At 41.9% G+C, this 18,740-nt stretch overlaps 1 protein-coding gene across 1 annotated transcript in view; it reads left to right on the plus strand.

Annotated features, from left to right (window-relative positions):
- Positions 1 to 18,740, plus strand: part of gna13b (guanine nucleotide binding protein (G protein), alpha 13b) — a 29,705-nt gene that overhangs the window by 3,359 nt on the left and 7,606 nt on the right. The window contains exon 2 of the mRNA XM_066642978.1: positions 9,264 to 9,487. Coding sequence (XP_066499075.1) covers positions 9,264 to 9,487 — 224 coding nt within the window. The remainder of the gene's footprint in view (positions 1 to 9,263; positions 9,488 to 18,740) is intronic.

Here is an 18,740-nt window from a genome sequence, read left to right on the forward strand (position 1 = left end):
CATGACTTTTTCACACTTCTCTAAAATGAGACTGTATGCGAATGAATATGTAAATGAGCTCTTTTTAAAAGACTGAAGGCTGGGCCTATTTTGACAAGTAGTGTGGGCTGAAACACCTTATAGCCTTAAAATCCTTATCTAGTGACATCACCATTAGTGGGTGGGGCATTTGTACACTTAGTAGGTAAATTTCTGTAAATATGATTTTAATGACATCATAAAAACAATACATTTTAAAACATGCTGTTTCACGTTTTTTTTCTGTATATGCACTAGCATTTTGTACCACACCAGAATCTGGTTTGAAAAGTGCGATGGAAGTTCGGTTTTCCATGACATTTTAATGTGTTTGTTTGATATGGCTTGGCTGTGCAAAGGATTTAGACAGAGGGTCGTTATTTCTTTACAGACATTGACAGCAGGTCATGTGCATGCATGCTGCTACAAAATGACTAAATAAGCCACAGTTCTGTGGTGCTGAGTAACAGCACCTTTATTCTAGTCTTAAAGCTGTAGCCTGTTGGTGTGAACATGCTCGGGTCCTGAACGTTAAGTGAAATGTCAGCTCAGGCCAGGGCAACCGGCCAAGGGTAAGTCTACTCTAAAAGTCATTACAGTCAACGGATCTGGACACTCTGCTGACATCTGAGATGTTGATTTATGACGAGTTTATTCTGAAGTTTATTAAGTATTGCCTGGACAAAACTTATTTCAAGGACAGTGTGTTCAGTTTACTAGAGAAAGCGAAAGGGCAGTGAGAATGAGGACAGAGTGGTTGGTTCACTAGAGAGAGAGCAAGAGGGCCGTGAGAGTGAGGACAGCATGGTTGGTTCACTAGAGAGTGAAAGGGAGGACAGTGGTCAGTTCACTTGAGGGATGTGAGAGTGAAGACAGCGTGGTTGTTTCACTAGAGTGTGTGAGGGACATAAGAGCGAGGACAGCGTGGCTGGTTCACTAGAGAGAGCAAGAGGGATGTGAGAGTGAGGACAGCATGGTTGGTTCACTAGAGAGACGTGAGACTGAGGACACTATAGTGAGAGAGACATGAGAGTGAGGGCATTGTGGTCAGTTCACTAGAGAGTGAGAGGGACATGAGAGGGAGGACAGCATGTCTTGCATCAGAATAAAGCTCAGTGTTTGGAGACAGATGGAGCAGGCTATGGTCATTTTGTGACCGGTTCTAAACCAGTGGGTGTTACAGGGTCTTGAAGTCCAGAAATCTGAAGAGATTCTTTTGGTGCTTTTTCATTGCATGGTACCTACTCAGCTCTGCTCTACATGTTTTTTGGCATGTGGTCCCTGGTTGATTTTCCACTCCCACAGCTCTTCCTCAGAAATGTATTCGGTGTCGTCTCAAAATCTGATCTCACTGAGTTTTAATAGCCCTGTTGTAAAGCAAGGAGGATTTAATTGGGTGGAATATTGACTTTGAGCTTGAGTATATTGTTTATGTATGGATGCCCATGGATGAAATTAATCTTTGGCTTCTGTGGAGATAATTTGACAGTAAACACAACTAAGGTTTTCCAGTGTTAGTCAGTGAGCTGTTTTAAAATAGACCAAGCATGGGAGGGAATTATTAATACTGTCACGCTGCCCCTCGTGCACACAGGGATGCGTGTCGAAGTTAAGGTGGACTCCTGGATGTGTGTTTACTCATACTTCCCTGAAAAGGGGATGTGATAGATGATCAGGGTGGTGTTATATAACGCTGATTAGGCATGGGGGATTTCCACTCAGTGCAGAGTGGAGGTTTCCTGACAGATTCACATCTCTCGCTACTAGTGTGTGGAGGACATGAATCTGATGACGACTCAGAGTAATGAGTGAGATTCTTCAAAGTATCTCTATGGTGCCCTAAGCCATATTGTCTATTGAGTGTCACACAGCTGTTGTGTCCTTGGTGTGATCCTCTCCTCGGGAGCCTTTGAGGAGTGTGGTATGTTCTCCCTGTGTCTGTGTGGGTTTCCTACAGCTGCTCTGATTCCTCCCACTGTCGAAACACACACACTGAAGACTGTTTGAAACTAGTGTGAGTGACTGGGTGAGTGTATGAACTCTTGTATGACTGAATAAATAAGTGACATTAATTAATTATTCAGTGAAACCTTAATTATTTTTACTCTCAGTGTTTTGGGATAATTCATGGTGTGTGTATGAGGCAAATTCATTAGTAGTAACTCTCTTTCAGGGTGTGTTTAATTGATGAACTGATGCTCATCGTTTCTCTCTTCATATTTGTAGAGTCATGATGAGTTTGCAGTCTTTTGCGTTCCTCCTTTAAAATCTCTATTGGGCAACTAAATATTCAGTGTCAGCAAATGCAAGGTGGAAAATGTTTGCTCAGGGCTTTTTCAGGAGACCACTAGGGGCAGAAATTTTTAGTCTCCTCTACACATTGTGTTTGGTTGACTAGCCCTAACCCTAAGTGGTTCAAGTCTAGGTTTGATCATCTGGAAGGCGCCGGTTCGATCCTCTGTGAAACCTCAGCCTTTTGAGTCTGAGAGGCCAAGAGAGCACAACTGGCCTTGTTCTTTTTGACAGGGTAGGATAGTTTCTCACTTACTCTCACACACAATTGGATGCCATGCCACATCTGGGATTGTTGTTTTTTTCCTCCAAGCATGTTGAGCTGTGATTGGGGGAGCATAGGTCCCTCCTTCCCCACAGATGAACACAGTCCTGGTTCTTAATAAAACATCTGAGACCTGGTCCAACCCCACAAGTCCCCTGTCTAAATAACCCTGTTCAGAGAGGCCGCTTTCATTCCTTTAAATGTTAATGAGCCACTTGCTGTTCACCTCCACCCTAGCGCACAGCAGGGAGGAGCGTGGAGCAGAAGCTCTGGATTTTAGCCGTTTTTGCTGGGTTCTCTTTCTTCTTAGTTCTCGTTTTCTCCGTTTTTACTCAGTGCTCTTATTTATCCATAGTTGTCTGTTTTGCTGCTTTTAACATCATATTTGCGCTTTCACATAAATGTGGGTTCAACAGCGTTCTAAACGTTCTGCACTTGACGTCAAAAAAGAGCAGAATCAGAATGGATCGTTTTATCCCATATTTTCTGACTTGGGCAGCAAACAAAAAACTGACTGGGTGGTCTTGTTTCACAGTGTGTGGGTTGTTTGACTCCACATGCACTAAACAAGGGATTTTTTTTGTTTTTATCATAACCATGCGATGGAGGGGTTGGTCGAGATGGAGGCGGGACTAATTGCATATTCGTAGGTCAGTATGTGCTGAATGCAGACTTGAAAATGTGGCAGTTTTTAACGTGTTAGTGGACATTTTATATTTGAAAGAATTTCTACTTCTGTGATTGTGAACACAGAGGGGTATTTAGGGGTTAATCACTGTCTGACAGAGACTATATGGCTTTACATGAGCTGAAAGAACGTTCCTGTGAGGGTCTGATGGTGCTGTCGTTTATTATAAACAGACAGAAGGGGCTGAGTGATGTTTGTTGAGAGGCCCTGATGCAGCTGTGAGTTCTGTTCACTCGGGTCGTGATTCTGTTTATTCTCTGCTGAGCTGGTCCCAGCGTGCTGCATCCTGCTGTTGTTTATGTTATAGTTTATTAGAGTCGTGTGATTTAGAGAAACCTTTGGGGAATAAAAACTGGTGGATTATCTGCCTCAGACTTTGACTGGTGGTTGTGTTGTTTGTGTGTGTGTGTGTTGAGTTCTTATTAAAATATCCAGACAATAACAGATAAAAATGAACTGTAATAATACATTCTCATTAATCTTTTGCAAAATGAAGAGGCATTAATCAGGAGTGTGTTTCTCTTTACTCTCCTGGAATGGCTATACAGTAGATGTTGCAACATTGCTGTGAGGAGCTGGTGGTATTTAGCCGCATAAACATCAGTGAGGGTCAGGGGCTGGTGTTGGTGATTAATTCTGGATCTGACACACACCACTCCAACTCATCCCAGATATTCTGGGTTGAGCACTGATTTCAAGAAATGCAGTTCTGTGTGATTTATAACTCCCTGGCACACTATTGGCATTGGCCTTTTTGACCATAGGCTCGTGTGAGAGAGAAAATTGTTGGAAAATTTTTTTTGTTTGTTTTTTATTTTATTTTTTTTAATGCAATGTGATGTATTCTTACTCTGGAGTAGGGAATTTTTCACTCTGAAACCCTGCGATTTTAACAAGGGCATATAGCTGTGTTTATACAGAAGTGTGTGTGTTGTGCAGCTGTAGTGAAGTGAAAGTGAGTTACATCCTGGAGTTCACAAAGTGTTTTTACTAGCTTTTGCAGTAGAGGTGCTGATTGTTCTTTCTATTTACCTGACCACACTGAAAGATGATCTTTAAAGGGGTGTATTATGAAGAAAACTTTTGTCCAGTGTGTGATTACATTTAATGTGTCGATCTGGAGCCCACCAATCCACTTTGAAACAAGACCACCTAGTCAGTTTTCTGTGTGCTGCCTAAGTCAGAAAACATAGGATGAAAAGAGCCTCCGCTTCTGATGTCAAGTGCAGAGACTTTAGCATTGCCCCAATCTCTCATCTGAATCTGTCCAATCACAGTGCTAGAACTGTGTTTGTGAGAGCTCAAATTCGAGGGTTAACTGCAGCAAAACAGAGAATTAAGAGCACTGGATAAAAAAGGAGAATGAATAAGAAAGAGTACTGAGCATAACCAGCTAAAAACCAGAGCTCCTGCTCTTCGTTACTCACTGCTGTGGGTCGGGGTGAACAGTGAGCAGCTCATTATCATTTAAAGGGACAGGTGCTGAAAGCGGGCATTCTGAACAAGGCTGTTTAGACAGGGGGAGAACACTGCTGTGGGGATTGTGAGGTTTTGACCAAAGCACATTGTTTCATTAAGAACCACTGTGGAGAAAAGGGAGAATAACTTTTTAGCTCTATTTGTATATAGATGCCCATTGTATTCTGCTTTCACCTCCCATATGTTGAGAGCACTCTGTGGGTGGTGTTACCTCCCAGACACTGCAGATATTCTCTCTTCTGAAACTCCAGAATGAACAAGCTAGCTTTAGCCTAGGCTCTGTCCTCCGCATGGATCGAACAGTGAGCTTTGTATAAGGCATGACTTTTTAATGCAAGGCAACTCTTATCTTTCACTAATGTACATCTATGAGCTGCAGCTATCGACCCAGCTTCAGATTAGCCTTCTACTAATGGGCTTTTAAGACGAATGGACTCTGTAGCCTGGAATGAACCTGAGATCACGTCCAGAGGGTTAACAAAGTGCTACTGATGTTTATGGCAGAGAAAGGAACCGTAATCATTTTATATCGTAATCACAGTTGGAAAGATTCACCGTAGCTGCTGTTTTAATAGTAGTCTGTGTCAACGACAGTGTTGCTTTGTCTTAACACAGAGTCTGTGAACTCAAGGTCTCAAAGAGTGGAAAACAGTGGAGTGAGGTCTGGAGGAATGGGTTGGAATACGCCTGACATAGATTTAAAACAACGATAAAGTAGGCAGCAGCTTTAAAAACAGTGTTAGACGTCTGGTAAACAGGCTGTGAAGGAGATTTAGACCAGTCAGATGCTGCCAATACTGCATGTGCTATGACTTATATGGGTAGAAAAATTAGGGTTTAATATTTTCCACGAATCGTTTAGCCCTAAGAGTGGTTTAAATGGTTAATTTTAACATAAGGTTTAGTTAATTTGTGAATGATTTAATATAAGATTGTGTGTGTGTGTAAACATGCTTGACCTATTTTATGGCCTGTAGGGACACCAAAATGAGTGCAAGAAGGGTCTGATGTTGTTAACACTATATTGAGCTAGGCCTGTCACAATAACAGTTGTTGTGGTCGATATAATTATACCAGATAATAATTGTGATTAAAAAGTAGTAATTTTTTCAGACCATTTGACACCACTAATATAAAGATAATATATTAATGCAATTATACCACTTTAAAAAACAATGTTATTTTAGGATAAAATATAGAATAATAAAATAAGAAAATAAGAATAATGGAATTGGAATTTATATATACTAAAAAAATTAAACATAAATATAATAAAGTCACAGTTTTTAAACAAATCCACATAACAGCTCCAGTACAGAGAGACCAGAGAGCAGAACAAAGCGAGAGGCTTAAATACATTCTTTCACAAAAATAATCACAATGGGCCATACAGAGCTCAAAACATATCATTTATTTAATAAGTCGTTAATGTGATTTTTTTGAGACACCTACACAGAGCTCTTGGTTGAAGACTTGTTTGGTTTTGCTTTGTGAAGTTTAGGCCACATGAGCTAATCATCAGCAGAGCTTAAGGTCAGCATGCCGCCTTCTGACTTCATCTGTGTCCTCATCACTACTTCAGGGTTGTTCAGCTGGTTGGGGCAGTGTGAAGCAGCACAGTTTTATTTCAGTACTTTCACTCATTTAGATGTGAAGAAGAGATGAAACGTGTGGGCTGGGTGCCAGGGTATTTGCATCTGTGTATGTGTGTAGCTAGTTATCGACCGATATCGGCTGGCCGATTTTTGGCATTTTTTATATAATTGGCATTGGCCGATATATTAGCGCAACAGGCCAATATTTACACAACACACACTGACAATGCTGTGGGCAGCTCCGTCATTATGTCTGTTAGAGCGTCCCTTGCGTCCATTTCGTCATCTTACAGGTAGACATCATTGAGCACAATTACATGAGTACAAAGCTCCAAGCTGTAGCTGCATGCCATCTCATCAGAGAAAACTGTATGAATTATTTTCTCTTCAGCTCTCACTATTTGTTACTGGCTGCTCTTTGTAACATACACTCAATAATCTGCATCATAAACGACTGAGTTGATAGTTGTAACCTAGATACCCAGCGTTATTTAGTCTCTTATTTTGCTCATAGGCGACGCCTATAAAAAATAAATAAATAAATAAAAACTCTTTTATCCGTCAGTATATCTGAAGCACTACAGGTCCAAAGTCGACAGTTAGTGTATCAATTTAAAGCTTAGTCACTGAATTTCAGTGAAAATCTACTCATTTTATATATAATCTCACTAGATAAATAATTATTTTTGCTATGTTACTAGAAATTGTTATGCAAATATATTAGAGACAGTACAGATTTTCAGATATTTCACGGCGCAATATTTGAGTCAGTGTGTACATATCATACACCAATCGAACGGGCAGATTCTCAGGATCACGAGGATATATGCTAAAATGTAGGACTAAGGGATTAAAGCCAAAAAAAAAAAGATATTCCAAACTTCAGGTTTCTTCCTCATTAATGACAAAACCGCTGCTTCTTGAAGCCTGAAGAGCCCACAAGCGGCTCACATACAAAGTTACCACAGCAGCGCTTACCTTAGTCCCCTTCAAAGTGAGATTAAATCTGAGTCTCTGTCAAATCGTTCGTGAGTAATCCTCATGTTTGTGTCAAGAGTGCTGGCCAAAAAATAGTACACATTTTTCAAAAAATAATTAAAATATGATCCCTGTGGAGCACATGTCAATCAGGTCTGTAGACCAATCATGGGCAGAGTTATGGCGATGCGCACCTAAGGAGGAAGGAGAAACATGCAGCAGAGCGCATATGTTTTCAGCGCCTAACAGACCCAGACACCGTGAGAGAGACTCAAACGGTCCTGTTCTTGTCTTCACAAACAATAATCAAGTCAATAAAAGTAGTTACATTTCCACCACTTTGAAATACAGCAGGTGGGGTGGGGGAGGTTGCCTTGCTCTACAGCCAATCAGAGTGCAGCTCTCGCCTTTTAACACGTCAGTCATTTAAAGGAACACTGTACTTGGTGAGAAATAAACTCAGTACATCAGAATAAAATGCACCATAACTAAGGGTCTTTACTGTTAGGTGATGGGTAAATGGCCAATTGGTGAGGGACAGGAGACGAGTTTCTCATGGAAAGTAAAGAAAAACACTAAGATGTTGACATTAGGTCTAGACAAGATATATACACTGTATTTTTGCAGTAAAAGTAATCATTTTCCTTATGGAGAACTTGGGATCTAAAGAGACACTTGGAAAGGCCATCTGTCCAGCTTGAATAACTTCAAATCAACTCCAAATTTTACCTGATGAAAGTAGAACGCTGGAGACACAAGTTTAAAAAGGAAAAAGTTATGGGACTCATGAACTCTTCAGTCTATAGTCACTAACATATTTTTTAAAAAATAAGACAAGCGCCTACATATTTTTTTTGTGGTTTTCATAAGCTTTTGACCACTTCATATATATTTCAGTACCTCTAAATTGTTTCTTTTACAAATTTGAAGGGTTTTCTAAAAAAAAAAAAAAAAAATCATGGTAATGCCTCTAGTTTATTCTCTGCCTGAGGAATGGGAATAGTGGCTTTACATATCAGCCATCGGCCACTACTGCTGTCTAAAAATCGGCATCGGCTATCAAAAAACCCATATCGGTCAATCACTAAAAGTTTTCTAGTCTGAATCAAGCCATATATAGAGTTGAGTGTAAATTGGATGCTCATCTCACTCACACCCACATCTCCTTTTATGGGCATCCTGCTCGGATCCAGAAGTCCTCATATGGGCATGGCACACAACTTCTGTTGTCTGTTATACACAAACATTTGACGTGACGGCGTCTGTGGGCAAGTTACGATAAAGAAGCTCCCGAAAGAACTGAGTCTGAAATGAAGCATAAATTTATCTTTTAAAAATAAATAAAAGGAAATGAAACTGGAACTTGCGCCGTCTGTGTGTGTTTCTGGGGCAGCACCACTCCAAGAATGTCGGCTACTTTTCTCAACTGCTCGGCCGAGGACTCAGAACTGTGTATCAAATCTCACCCTGATCTGAAACTGTTCTAAACGGCAAATAAACAATGACCCTGTCCGTTGATCTCTGCTAACATATCCTTGGTTCCCATCTAAACTGCTGGAAGTGCGGAGGAAATCCCTGGAGAGAACCGTGGTTCCAAGAAAGGAACGGAACTAGTTTGAGAACCAGTGTCTTTTTTGGGGAAAGTGTTAATGGAAAACACACCATACTCCTCAGTGACACAAGGCAGGGCTCGCAGGACCTTGAAGCTCGGTGAATACGACACTGCCTGTAGCGCCACCGTTCTGCACTTGTTGCTATGTATTTATGTATGTAATGTAATACTATGTTTCTGTATTTACATATATATTTTTAAAACATGTTTAGGACATTTCCTGAAAACATGTCTGGTCAGGGTTAGTGTCCCAAACAGAATTATAATTTTGAATTCTGCACTTTAAACTGTGATCTACTTCAGATCTAAATATAAACTGTCCTGCCTGTCTCAAAGGTGTTCGAGTTCTGGTGGACGCAAGGGAGAAGCTCCACATCCCGTGGGGTGACCCAGCCAACCATGAGCATGGCCAGACGGTAATGGCCTTCGACACGAGAGCTAATGTGACGCAGGGGATGATGGAGACAAAGGTGTTCCTGCAGTATCTTCCCTCCATCCGCTCGCTGTGGGCAGACAGCGGCATTCAGAATGCATACGACCGCCGCCGGGAGTTCCAGCTGGTGAGTATCCACAGCAGCAGACAGAGTTTACTAACACTAATGACCAGGTTTTCTTTGTTGAGTCCAAATGTTGACATCAGGTCAAACATGCTTGGTGTTGCAAGTTTGGCTCCAACCTTTAATGGAAGGAAACACCCCACCCGTTTGCCTCATTGGACACTCTGCACCCTATTCCAGAACTGGTGTCCATTTCACATCACTTAACACAGCAGTGAAAGTTCGCAGAGCATCTGGGGGATGTTTTGGGGAAGTGACGTTCTCATTTGGCTCTGATGTAAACAAAAAAAGCGCAGCAGAGGATCATCTTCGTGTTCTTCTCTAGAGCTGGGTGATATGAGCGCAAATCAATATCACGATTAATTGAATGTTTTACCTCAAATATAATGAATGAAGGATTTTGTGTCTTATGTTTCAGACTGGATGGGACATAGTAGTAGTGTGGTTTTAAAGAGACAGTAAATTAACATATGTATATGTATACATATATGTGCAAGATTACGATGATTAGGAGTTCTGAATATCAATTTCAATATATAGTTTTAATTAAATGCTCAGCCCTGTTGCACTCCACCTGTTCCTCAGCATCTGGGTTCACAGGAAGAGACAAAATAATAGTTTAAAATAGCAGTTGTGTTTAACCAATCAGTTATCAGCATGGTCTCTAGCTCCGCCCATTTGGTCCGGCTCAGCCTACTAGGTACCCCAACCCAAAGGTGACCACATTTCACGGTACGGGTCTCTAGCCAGTGACCAAAATGCTGGATAAGATAAGCACAGTCTCGACTGATTTAGCATAGTTTTAGGGAAAAGGGGGAAAATTGTATTTAATTTCCTTGTGTTCGTTAGTGTGTGTTGATCTGCAGATGAGTGTTTGGTTGTTTTTAGGGGACACAACTGCTTTGTTATTGTTGACACTCAGCTAAATGAGGTCTGAGCTTATATTTACATTAGTGGTGTCAAATTGGTGCATTAATAACGTGATACAGTTTAAAAGTAACTACTTTACATTTGCAGTTTTTGCACCAGGGCTACCCTTAGTTTCAGAGTGTATGTGCACGTTTACAGCACTGTCCGGGGGTGGGGGTTTCCCTACAATCCTCAGTTACACAGTGCCGTATCTGTAGTGCTGTATATTCCATCACATTACCCACCTGTAAATGCTTCTAAGATTTTTCCCAGCTCTGGTTCTTCTGATTACTCAAAGCCCTTGAGTGGCATTAGCATGTGATTTCTACACTTCTCCAAATACTCTCGCTTCCCACTGCTCCAATTCCTCATTTTAAAGGTGCAGAGTATATGAAAATGTCTGTTTTACATTCTTAAACCTGTGACCACACTAGGGGTCACTGGGTTAGTGTTACTTAGATTAAAATTTTAATATTTTGCGTGTTAACTGTTTATTACAAACTTGTAGACGAGATGTGGAAAGAAATTGTTCACTGAGAATGAAAGAAAAGGGCAGTGGTGGCTGGGACTGAAAGCAGAAGGTTGATGGTTTGATCCCCTCCACCAGCGAGAAAATTGGGGGCTTGGGAAGTAAAGGAACAACACTGTCTCCTCCCTCAATATCCTTGGCTGATGTGCCCTTGAGTGTTTACTGCCCTTAACTGTGTTTACTGTCATGGATGGGTTACAGCTGTTTGGTTGCACTGCTGTGTCTTAACACATAGTTTTAGCTTGTTATAGACTGAAATGCAGCACACGCTATTGGAGTCCAGACACACACACATACAAACATGCTGCAGTTGTACTACACACTGAGATCATTTGCATTTGAGCTGGTGAGGGCTAAGGGGGAATGGCCAGAAAACAAAACACTTTTGTGTCTAGTAATCCACACACCACGTGTATCGAGTGCAAAACATCAGGCCTCCTGCTTTACACACACACACTCTCTCTCTTACTCTCTCACTCTCTCTCACTCTCACTCTCTCTCTCTCTCTCAGCATGATTTAGAAAAACTGTCATATATTAAATTAAATATTACAATTAATAGCTATGTAATAATAAAGTAATATATAAAACAAACCTCTGTATTTGTCAGAATAAAACTTTATATTTTTGGTAAAAGGGGACAAATATCTACTCCACAATGAAACAGTTCTTAGTGAATTGTGTGTGATCTGCTTTGTAAAAACCCCACAAGCCCCACAGCAGCGTTCACCCCCTGTCTAAACAGTCCTGTTCAGAACGCCTGGTTTCTGCGCCTGTTCCTTTAAATGATAATGAGCCGCTCGCTGCTCACCCCGACCCCGAGTGCACAGCAGTGAGGAGTGAGGTTTTTGAGCTGTTTTCGCTCTGCTCTTTTCTTTTTCTCTCTCCACCTTCTCACATAAAGAGGTCCAGCGAAGTGATTGGACTCAGATGAGGGGGTGGAACCATTCTAAAGTCTCTGCACTTGACGTCAGAAGAGGAGCAGAATCAGAACGACTCGTTTTATCCCATGTTTTCTGACTTGGGCAACCCACAGAAAATTGTCGGTCTTGTTTCATAGTGTGTGAGTTGTTGGACTCCAGATGCCTACAGCGTGTTATGGGCTGTGTTAGCCCTGGTTGTTCACGTCCACCCCTCTACGTATTCCTTTCCTCAGCATTGCATAATCCCCCTTTTTGCATCTCTCTCGCATCTCTCTCTATCTCCTTTCCCTCTCTCTTTCTCTCCTCTCATTCTCTCTTGCTTCTCTTCCCCCTTTACTAACTTTGTCTGTTCTCTATCTCTCCCCATTTTTTAACCCCAATATCTTGCATCTTCCACTCTCTCTTCTGTCCCCTCCTCCCTCCCTCTCTCTACTCGTTCTCTCACCCTGACCTCTTCTGCCCTCACTCTTATTCTTTGCTTTTTGCCTTAGTCACTGTGATATACCTCTCACTTCCAACAATATTCAGATGAGCTCTCTAACCAATCAGTGTTGCTTCCTGTCTGCTGTTTCTCAAGCAGGACGAGTGCAGATTTAAAATGTCGCAGTTGTGTTTTTTTTTTTGCTAGTGTTGAATGTACATGAAACTTGATTCAGTTGGAAAAGTCTTTGCAAGTTTTTATATCGAAAGAAAAGAAAAAAATCTTTGTTATTTAAAAACTTCTTCTCAGAATGAAATGTTTGAACAAAAAACCTGATCCGGTGGTTAAAAGGCGAGCTGAAACAGTAATCTGAATATCAATGCCAGAAATACTTTTTGCCTCTAATGTGAGGTTTTTCAGAGTGATGCAGGACGGTTGGGCAATGTTAATGTGGGCAGGATGTGATTTCATCCATCAAGATTTGATTAGATAGTGATAAGATGACGTTTTAGACGTTAGACTCATTTTCTAGACTCTACTCTTTCAATTTGTATGGTTAGATGAATTGGAGTCAGATTCAACTGGTTCAGTTTCATCACTCCTAAATCGCAGAGATGTGATTGGACAGACTCTGGACAAACATGAGTGGGCAGGGCAAATCTAAAATCTCTTCACTTGTAATGTATACTTAAATGGCCTCAGGGAAAGGTGTGTGTGTGTGTGTGGGGGGGGGGGGGGTTTCCCTGAAGTGAGGGGATTAAAGTTGGAGGAAGCGGTTCTCTGATAATTCACATCTGTGATCTCCTTCCTCTTCATGGAAAACACTCCCAAACCCACAGCGCTAGGAAGTGTTGGTCAGCCGCAGAGATAATGCTTTCTGTGCTTTTATATTACAAATATATTCACATGTCAAGATCTGCCTGTTTATAGGGAAAAAAAAATAATGAATAAATGTTCACCTTGGCTTTTTGCGGGTGTATTTCCAGGTGTGTTGTTCTGACTTTTCCATCTGTTCACTGATTCGCTGGAGAATTCAGTGAGAATGCAACTGTCTGTGAAGGAATGTGGAGCGGTGATCAGAGCTGAGGCTCTCGGACTCTATCTCAGACCCCTCCGTATGTGTGTACACTTAATCACATACCACCAAGTATATTTAGTGCTGTCAAAATTAACAAGTTAATGCAGGCAGGAATATAACATTTAATTTTATTAATTATTTTCACCAAATTGAGCTTCTCCCCTATTCCTCCCAAGTTCCTCCCATGATTCTCTATTAAGGGGCAATGTGATTTAATCAACTGACAGCACTAACTGAAATACAGTGAGGTCCAGTTTCTAAAATGTTCTCCCAATAAAGAGATATTAATGAGGTTAGTATGGGTTTGGACCCCCCTGTAGCTGTCGAGAACTGAGATGTGGCTGGTGACAAAACTAGTCTTATGTTGTTGATTTTTCTAAATAAGGAGTATAAAGTATAACCTGTACATCCATTTTCTGCTGAAGTGGTAGTTTTACTTTCATCCAGGTACCACTAATGCTCATGGAGGATGACTTGGGGCCTCAGCAGGCCTCTGTGGTTTAATCTGTTGTGGTGGTGTTCTGACTGATCAGTGTTGTCTGTATTTTGTGTGTTTTTGCCAACACTGACGCCAGGTTTAAGCAGTCTTTTCCCGGAAGTTTGCGTGGAGTGTGTTTCTGTCAATCTCTGACAGTAAGCCCCTTGTGACCTGGTTTTCTGAAATGCTGCGTTAGAAAAGCCACACCGCTGAAGGATGTGAGGCCAGCCTTGTTTAGCCTTGGTTTGTACTTACATCAGGTTTCTAGCACAGAGTTCAGTGCTCTCTCTCTCTCCCGTTCTCTGTTCTTGTTCTTTAGCTTTGTTCTCTCTCTCTCTCTCGCTCGCTCTCTCTCTCATTCTTTCTTTAGCTGTGCGCTTTGTTTTTTTTTTTCTCTCTCCTCTCATTGTTTTCTTATTTGTTCTGTTCTCTCTCATTCTCTCACTGATTTCTCAATATTTCTCTGATCTCTATAGTCCCTCTGTTCTCTATGATTCTATTTACGTATTATCTCATACTATTTTTCTATGATATTTTTCTGTTCTTTCTTGCACTCTTCATGGTTTCTTTTTCTTTCTCTCTCTCTCTCTCTCTCTCTCTCTCTCTGTGGATTGTGTGGTCTTGTTTCACAGTGCGTGTGTTAGTGGGCTCCAGAACCCCACATTAATGTGAGCATGTACCGAACACATCCCCTTTAACACTGTAAACAGTCTGTGTGTTTGCGCGTGTCTTGTTTTGTCCATGTGTTACAGTCATGTGTGTCACTCAGCTGAGACAGGTTCCTCGTAGGTGGAGCATGCTTGGTGACTGTTCCAAATCCCTAAGTAGGCACTGACTTCGTAGGCAGCTGTTTAAGTCAGCAGTACTCTTACCAAGGTCTGTGCTAATGAGATGCAGTAGTTAGAGCGTGATTGCGCCACAGCACGATCCCACCCACCTCATGCGACCAGCATTTACTTCCCTCCGTGGCTAGCACTGCCTCAGCATTTCAGCTCCATGGATTCTGCTCTTTGTTTTTAATCATGATTTTATTTATTTTTGCTCTGGGAGAAGAGTGAAATAGAGTTGTGCTTGCGTTGCATCATGTGATTATCTTTGCCGCCTTTAATTTTGGCCAGATTAAGGTATCTCAGTACATAGCATATTTTAAGGTATCTAAGGATTGGGACAGCCTATGTGTCTGGAGCGCACCCACTATGATGTCAAATGCTCTCTATGTAGACAGCTTGCTAAGTTTTGGGACAGAACCAGTGAAACTGTTTCTGAAAGTAGGAGAACTGCACTGTTAGCCAGTGCTACGGGTTAAATCCGTCTGCTCTAGCCAGGCCCAGAGCAACAGGACTTCCTCTTCACTCCTGGCGCGGGGTTGATATCCTGAGCACTGTTGGGAACATTTTTCCCCAGAGCCCACACCCAGCACCGAGGAACACAACAGTGGCGTTGAGCTCAGACTGGATAGGGTGATGGGGGTGGGGGGGTTCTGAGGACACATTTGTCCTGATCAATTGGGTGAATGTATCTAAATGTTTTTCTGATCAGTATTGTGATTGTGGTTTCAAAATTAATCAATGCAATTTTCTATCAGTCCAGATCCAGATATCAGGTCTAGTTAAACCCCTACAGCCACTATGGGTCATGGTTTAAACACTGTGCCAGACTACTGGTTAGTCATGATTGTGATGTCACAACACGTGTGTTTAGTTACTTCTGGTTGGCCCACAGCTCATCTGCAGGCGATGACAATCGCACCCAGTCACTCACACACTCACACCTGTGGACAGTTTCACACACTCACCCAGTCACTCACCATGACAACACACTCCTCACTGTGTCCTGAGGATAGGGTCTAAAGCATTTTGAAAATTGTGTGTTCTTTGATTGCAATTTCAGTGTAAAACTGATTAATTCTTTCGTGGTAGGACAGAATCTCCTCCATGATAGTTATTTTTGTGATTGCACCATAACCCAACTCAAAGACCTGTTTGTTTCACCCCAAAACCACATTAACCCTTAAACTCCTGTGATCTCAAGGGGCTCAGTGAAGGAAGGATGTCAGTGAAGGTTTTCCCTCAGGCTCCAGATCTGTGTCAAACTGTGGTTTAACATGTGCAAATAATGACAGAAACCAGCTCTTAATGAAACTATTGGGTTAAAAATGTACACGGTTTATGAAAGCCTAATGTAGGTGTAGCATTGCCATATTGAACACTGAGCTGCAGTAAATAGTTTCCCACTAAACAGAGGCGAGAGAATGCTGGTGATGAACCCGGTGATGCCATAGCCTTCCTAGGTTTGGAGAACAACTGGTCAGTCTCTCTGTGAGAACAAGTGGGTGTAAGGGGGAAAATAGAGAGAGTGATGAGTATGGGAGATGAGAGATAGCAGAGCGAGAGAGTGTAAGGGAGGAAAGATGGATAATGTAAGGGACAAGAGTGCGTGTGTGAGTAAGGGGAGAGATCAGAGGGACGGAGTAAGGGGAGAAATAAGAGAGCGAAGGGAGAGTATTTGGAGTAAGAGAAAAATAGTGAGTGGGTAAGGAGAGAGATAAGGAGCAAGGGGATAGATGATAGAGGAAATGAGAGAGTTTAAGGGTAAAAAAATGGAGAGAGAGAGAGAGGGTTTACCTAACCTTAACCAAAACCACAGTGAAGTAAGACAAATCTTCCCTGACTTATAACCAGGGAAAGTGTGAATATAAGCAAGAATGGCGTCCACCTTTCCACTTCCCAAACACCCACAGTGTGTGCTATTTATACACCTTACAAATGTGTGAGCTATTTACAATTGGGCGTCCAGGTCCAAACAGGGAGAGCCCTCAGGCGAACTCAGACACGCAGAGGCTCCGGCACACTCCAGATAGTCACAATTACCATAAACGAGAAAATACGGCATGGAAACAATGAGACAGCAGTCTGGAGGCTTCGGCTCAGCTTTTACAGAGAGTAGGAAACAGAGGCAGCCAATCAGGAACCGGAACTGGGACGAACAGGATGGGAGCAGAAGCAGACCAAACTAATCAGGCGTGACAGATCTGAGGATGCACTCCAAAAAGCAGAGAGAGCACACTCATGACATCCAGGAGCAGCCAGTAATAGAAGCTTAAGCCCCATCAGTTAGCAAGAGGCTTATTGTTGAGTGTGTGGAGCTATAAAGTGTGAACTTGTATAGAGCAAGTTGTAGTTCAGGAGGTATAACATGAGCATAACTGCAAGGTGTTGATTGAGTATTTGACCCCCCCCTCCTTGCCATAAGAAGACCATAAGCCAAACCTGTTCCCTTAAAGCAGTGGTCACAAAGTGGCCTTTTGAAATCTAAACAAATGAAAGATCTGCCAGTGTAAATGCCAGGCTTAAGTGCTTAAAATAACAATGATATATTGCGATGATATATCAACCATATATTGCAATCACTTTGTGTAGCCTTGTCAGTCTCAATCAACTAGTTGGTGATCACTGCTTTAAATGATAATGAGCTGCTCGCAGTTCACCCCGACCCAAGCGCACAGCGTTGAGGACCAAGGAGCAGAAGCTCTGATTTTTGCTTGTGTTCTCTTTCCTCTCCATTTTTACTCGGTGCTTGTTGTTTCTGACTCAGGCAGAACTCAAATGGACTAGGTGATCCTGTTTTACAGTGTGTGTGTATTGGTGGGCTCCAGATTCCCCTTCAATAATGTAAACAAATATTGAACAAGGGTTTTCTTGATATGTCGTCTTTTAAAGATTGTACGTTTGTGTGTGTTCTGTTCAGTTCTCAGATGGGTGTGGAGATTTGTCACAGGTTCCTGGTGAGGTTGTTTGTGCTTCTGCACTCCTTCATTATCCAGGAACACAACAGCAGACAGAGTCTTAGTCTGTTTACCTCTACTGGGTCTAATTCTTTTAATAATTACTTCTGCAGAAATTGCCAGCCACAAATTACACCTCTCTTTGCACAATGTCCTCACCTTGTGTTTTGGCTGAGTAAAGCGCATAAATCTGTGCATGTTATTAGTTCGCCACAACTTTGCTTTGAATTCAGAACCGAAAGACCCTCGCCTGCCGTGATCTTGATTATTCCCCTTTTAAAACGGCCCATATGCCACATTTTTAAATTATTCATGCATGTTCCATAGGAACTACATCTTGTTCAGGGTCCAGTGCCTACCTGGAACCATTAGGTTCAGGGCAGAAACACACCATTAACAGGCCATTAGTCCGTATTATTGAATTATTTATTTTTTATTGTTAACAAGGAAGGAACAAACTCTACTGATCTGTTTGAACTGATGACAGAGCTGTGTTCAGTCCCAAACAACAACAACAATACACCGATACAAGATGAGTAAACAACGCTTTTGTTAATGTTACTGCCAAAGTTGTTGTGGTTTCCAAAGACAGCTGTTCATGCTAGAGACAGGGTTTTGAGACGACACCGGATACATTTTTGGGGGGGGGGCTGTGTGAGTGGAAAACTGACCAGGGACCAAACAGAGTGGAGTCCAGTATGTCGTGGAATGTGCTGTGTGTGTTCTCCAGCTGCCTCTCAGCTCTTGTCCCCTGCAGGGGCATCCAAACCCAGCCTAACCTCAGGGTTTTTCACTCTTCAACTGAGTGGAAAGTCTTTGCTAGTACTTGCTCTTTGCTACATTGCCATTGTGATGCCACTATAAGTCAGACTGTTTCTCTGTACCAAGAATACAAGAAATGGACTTGTGTTCTTCAGAAGAACATTCATCAGAAGTGACCTTGCAAGAGCGGATTTGTGATGCTGCAATGAATGATGGGTTTATCAAGTAGTTCTCGGTGAGATAAACGATTCGTCCTTGTTATTTTGGGTGGAGCGAGAACAAACATCCGGGTACTTTAACCGTTCTTGCTATTGGTGTTCTTGAGTATCAGAATGTAGCTTCGGCAGTTGATGACGTCAAGAAAGGACACACG

Source organism: Hoplias malabaricus, chromosome 13 (genome assembly GCF_029633855.1).
Source record: "Hoplias malabaricus isolate fHopMal1 chromosome 13, fHopMal1.hap1, whole genome shotgun sequence".
NCBI lineage: Eukaryota > Metazoa > Chordata > Actinopteri > Characiformes > Erythrinidae > Hoplias > Hoplias malabaricus.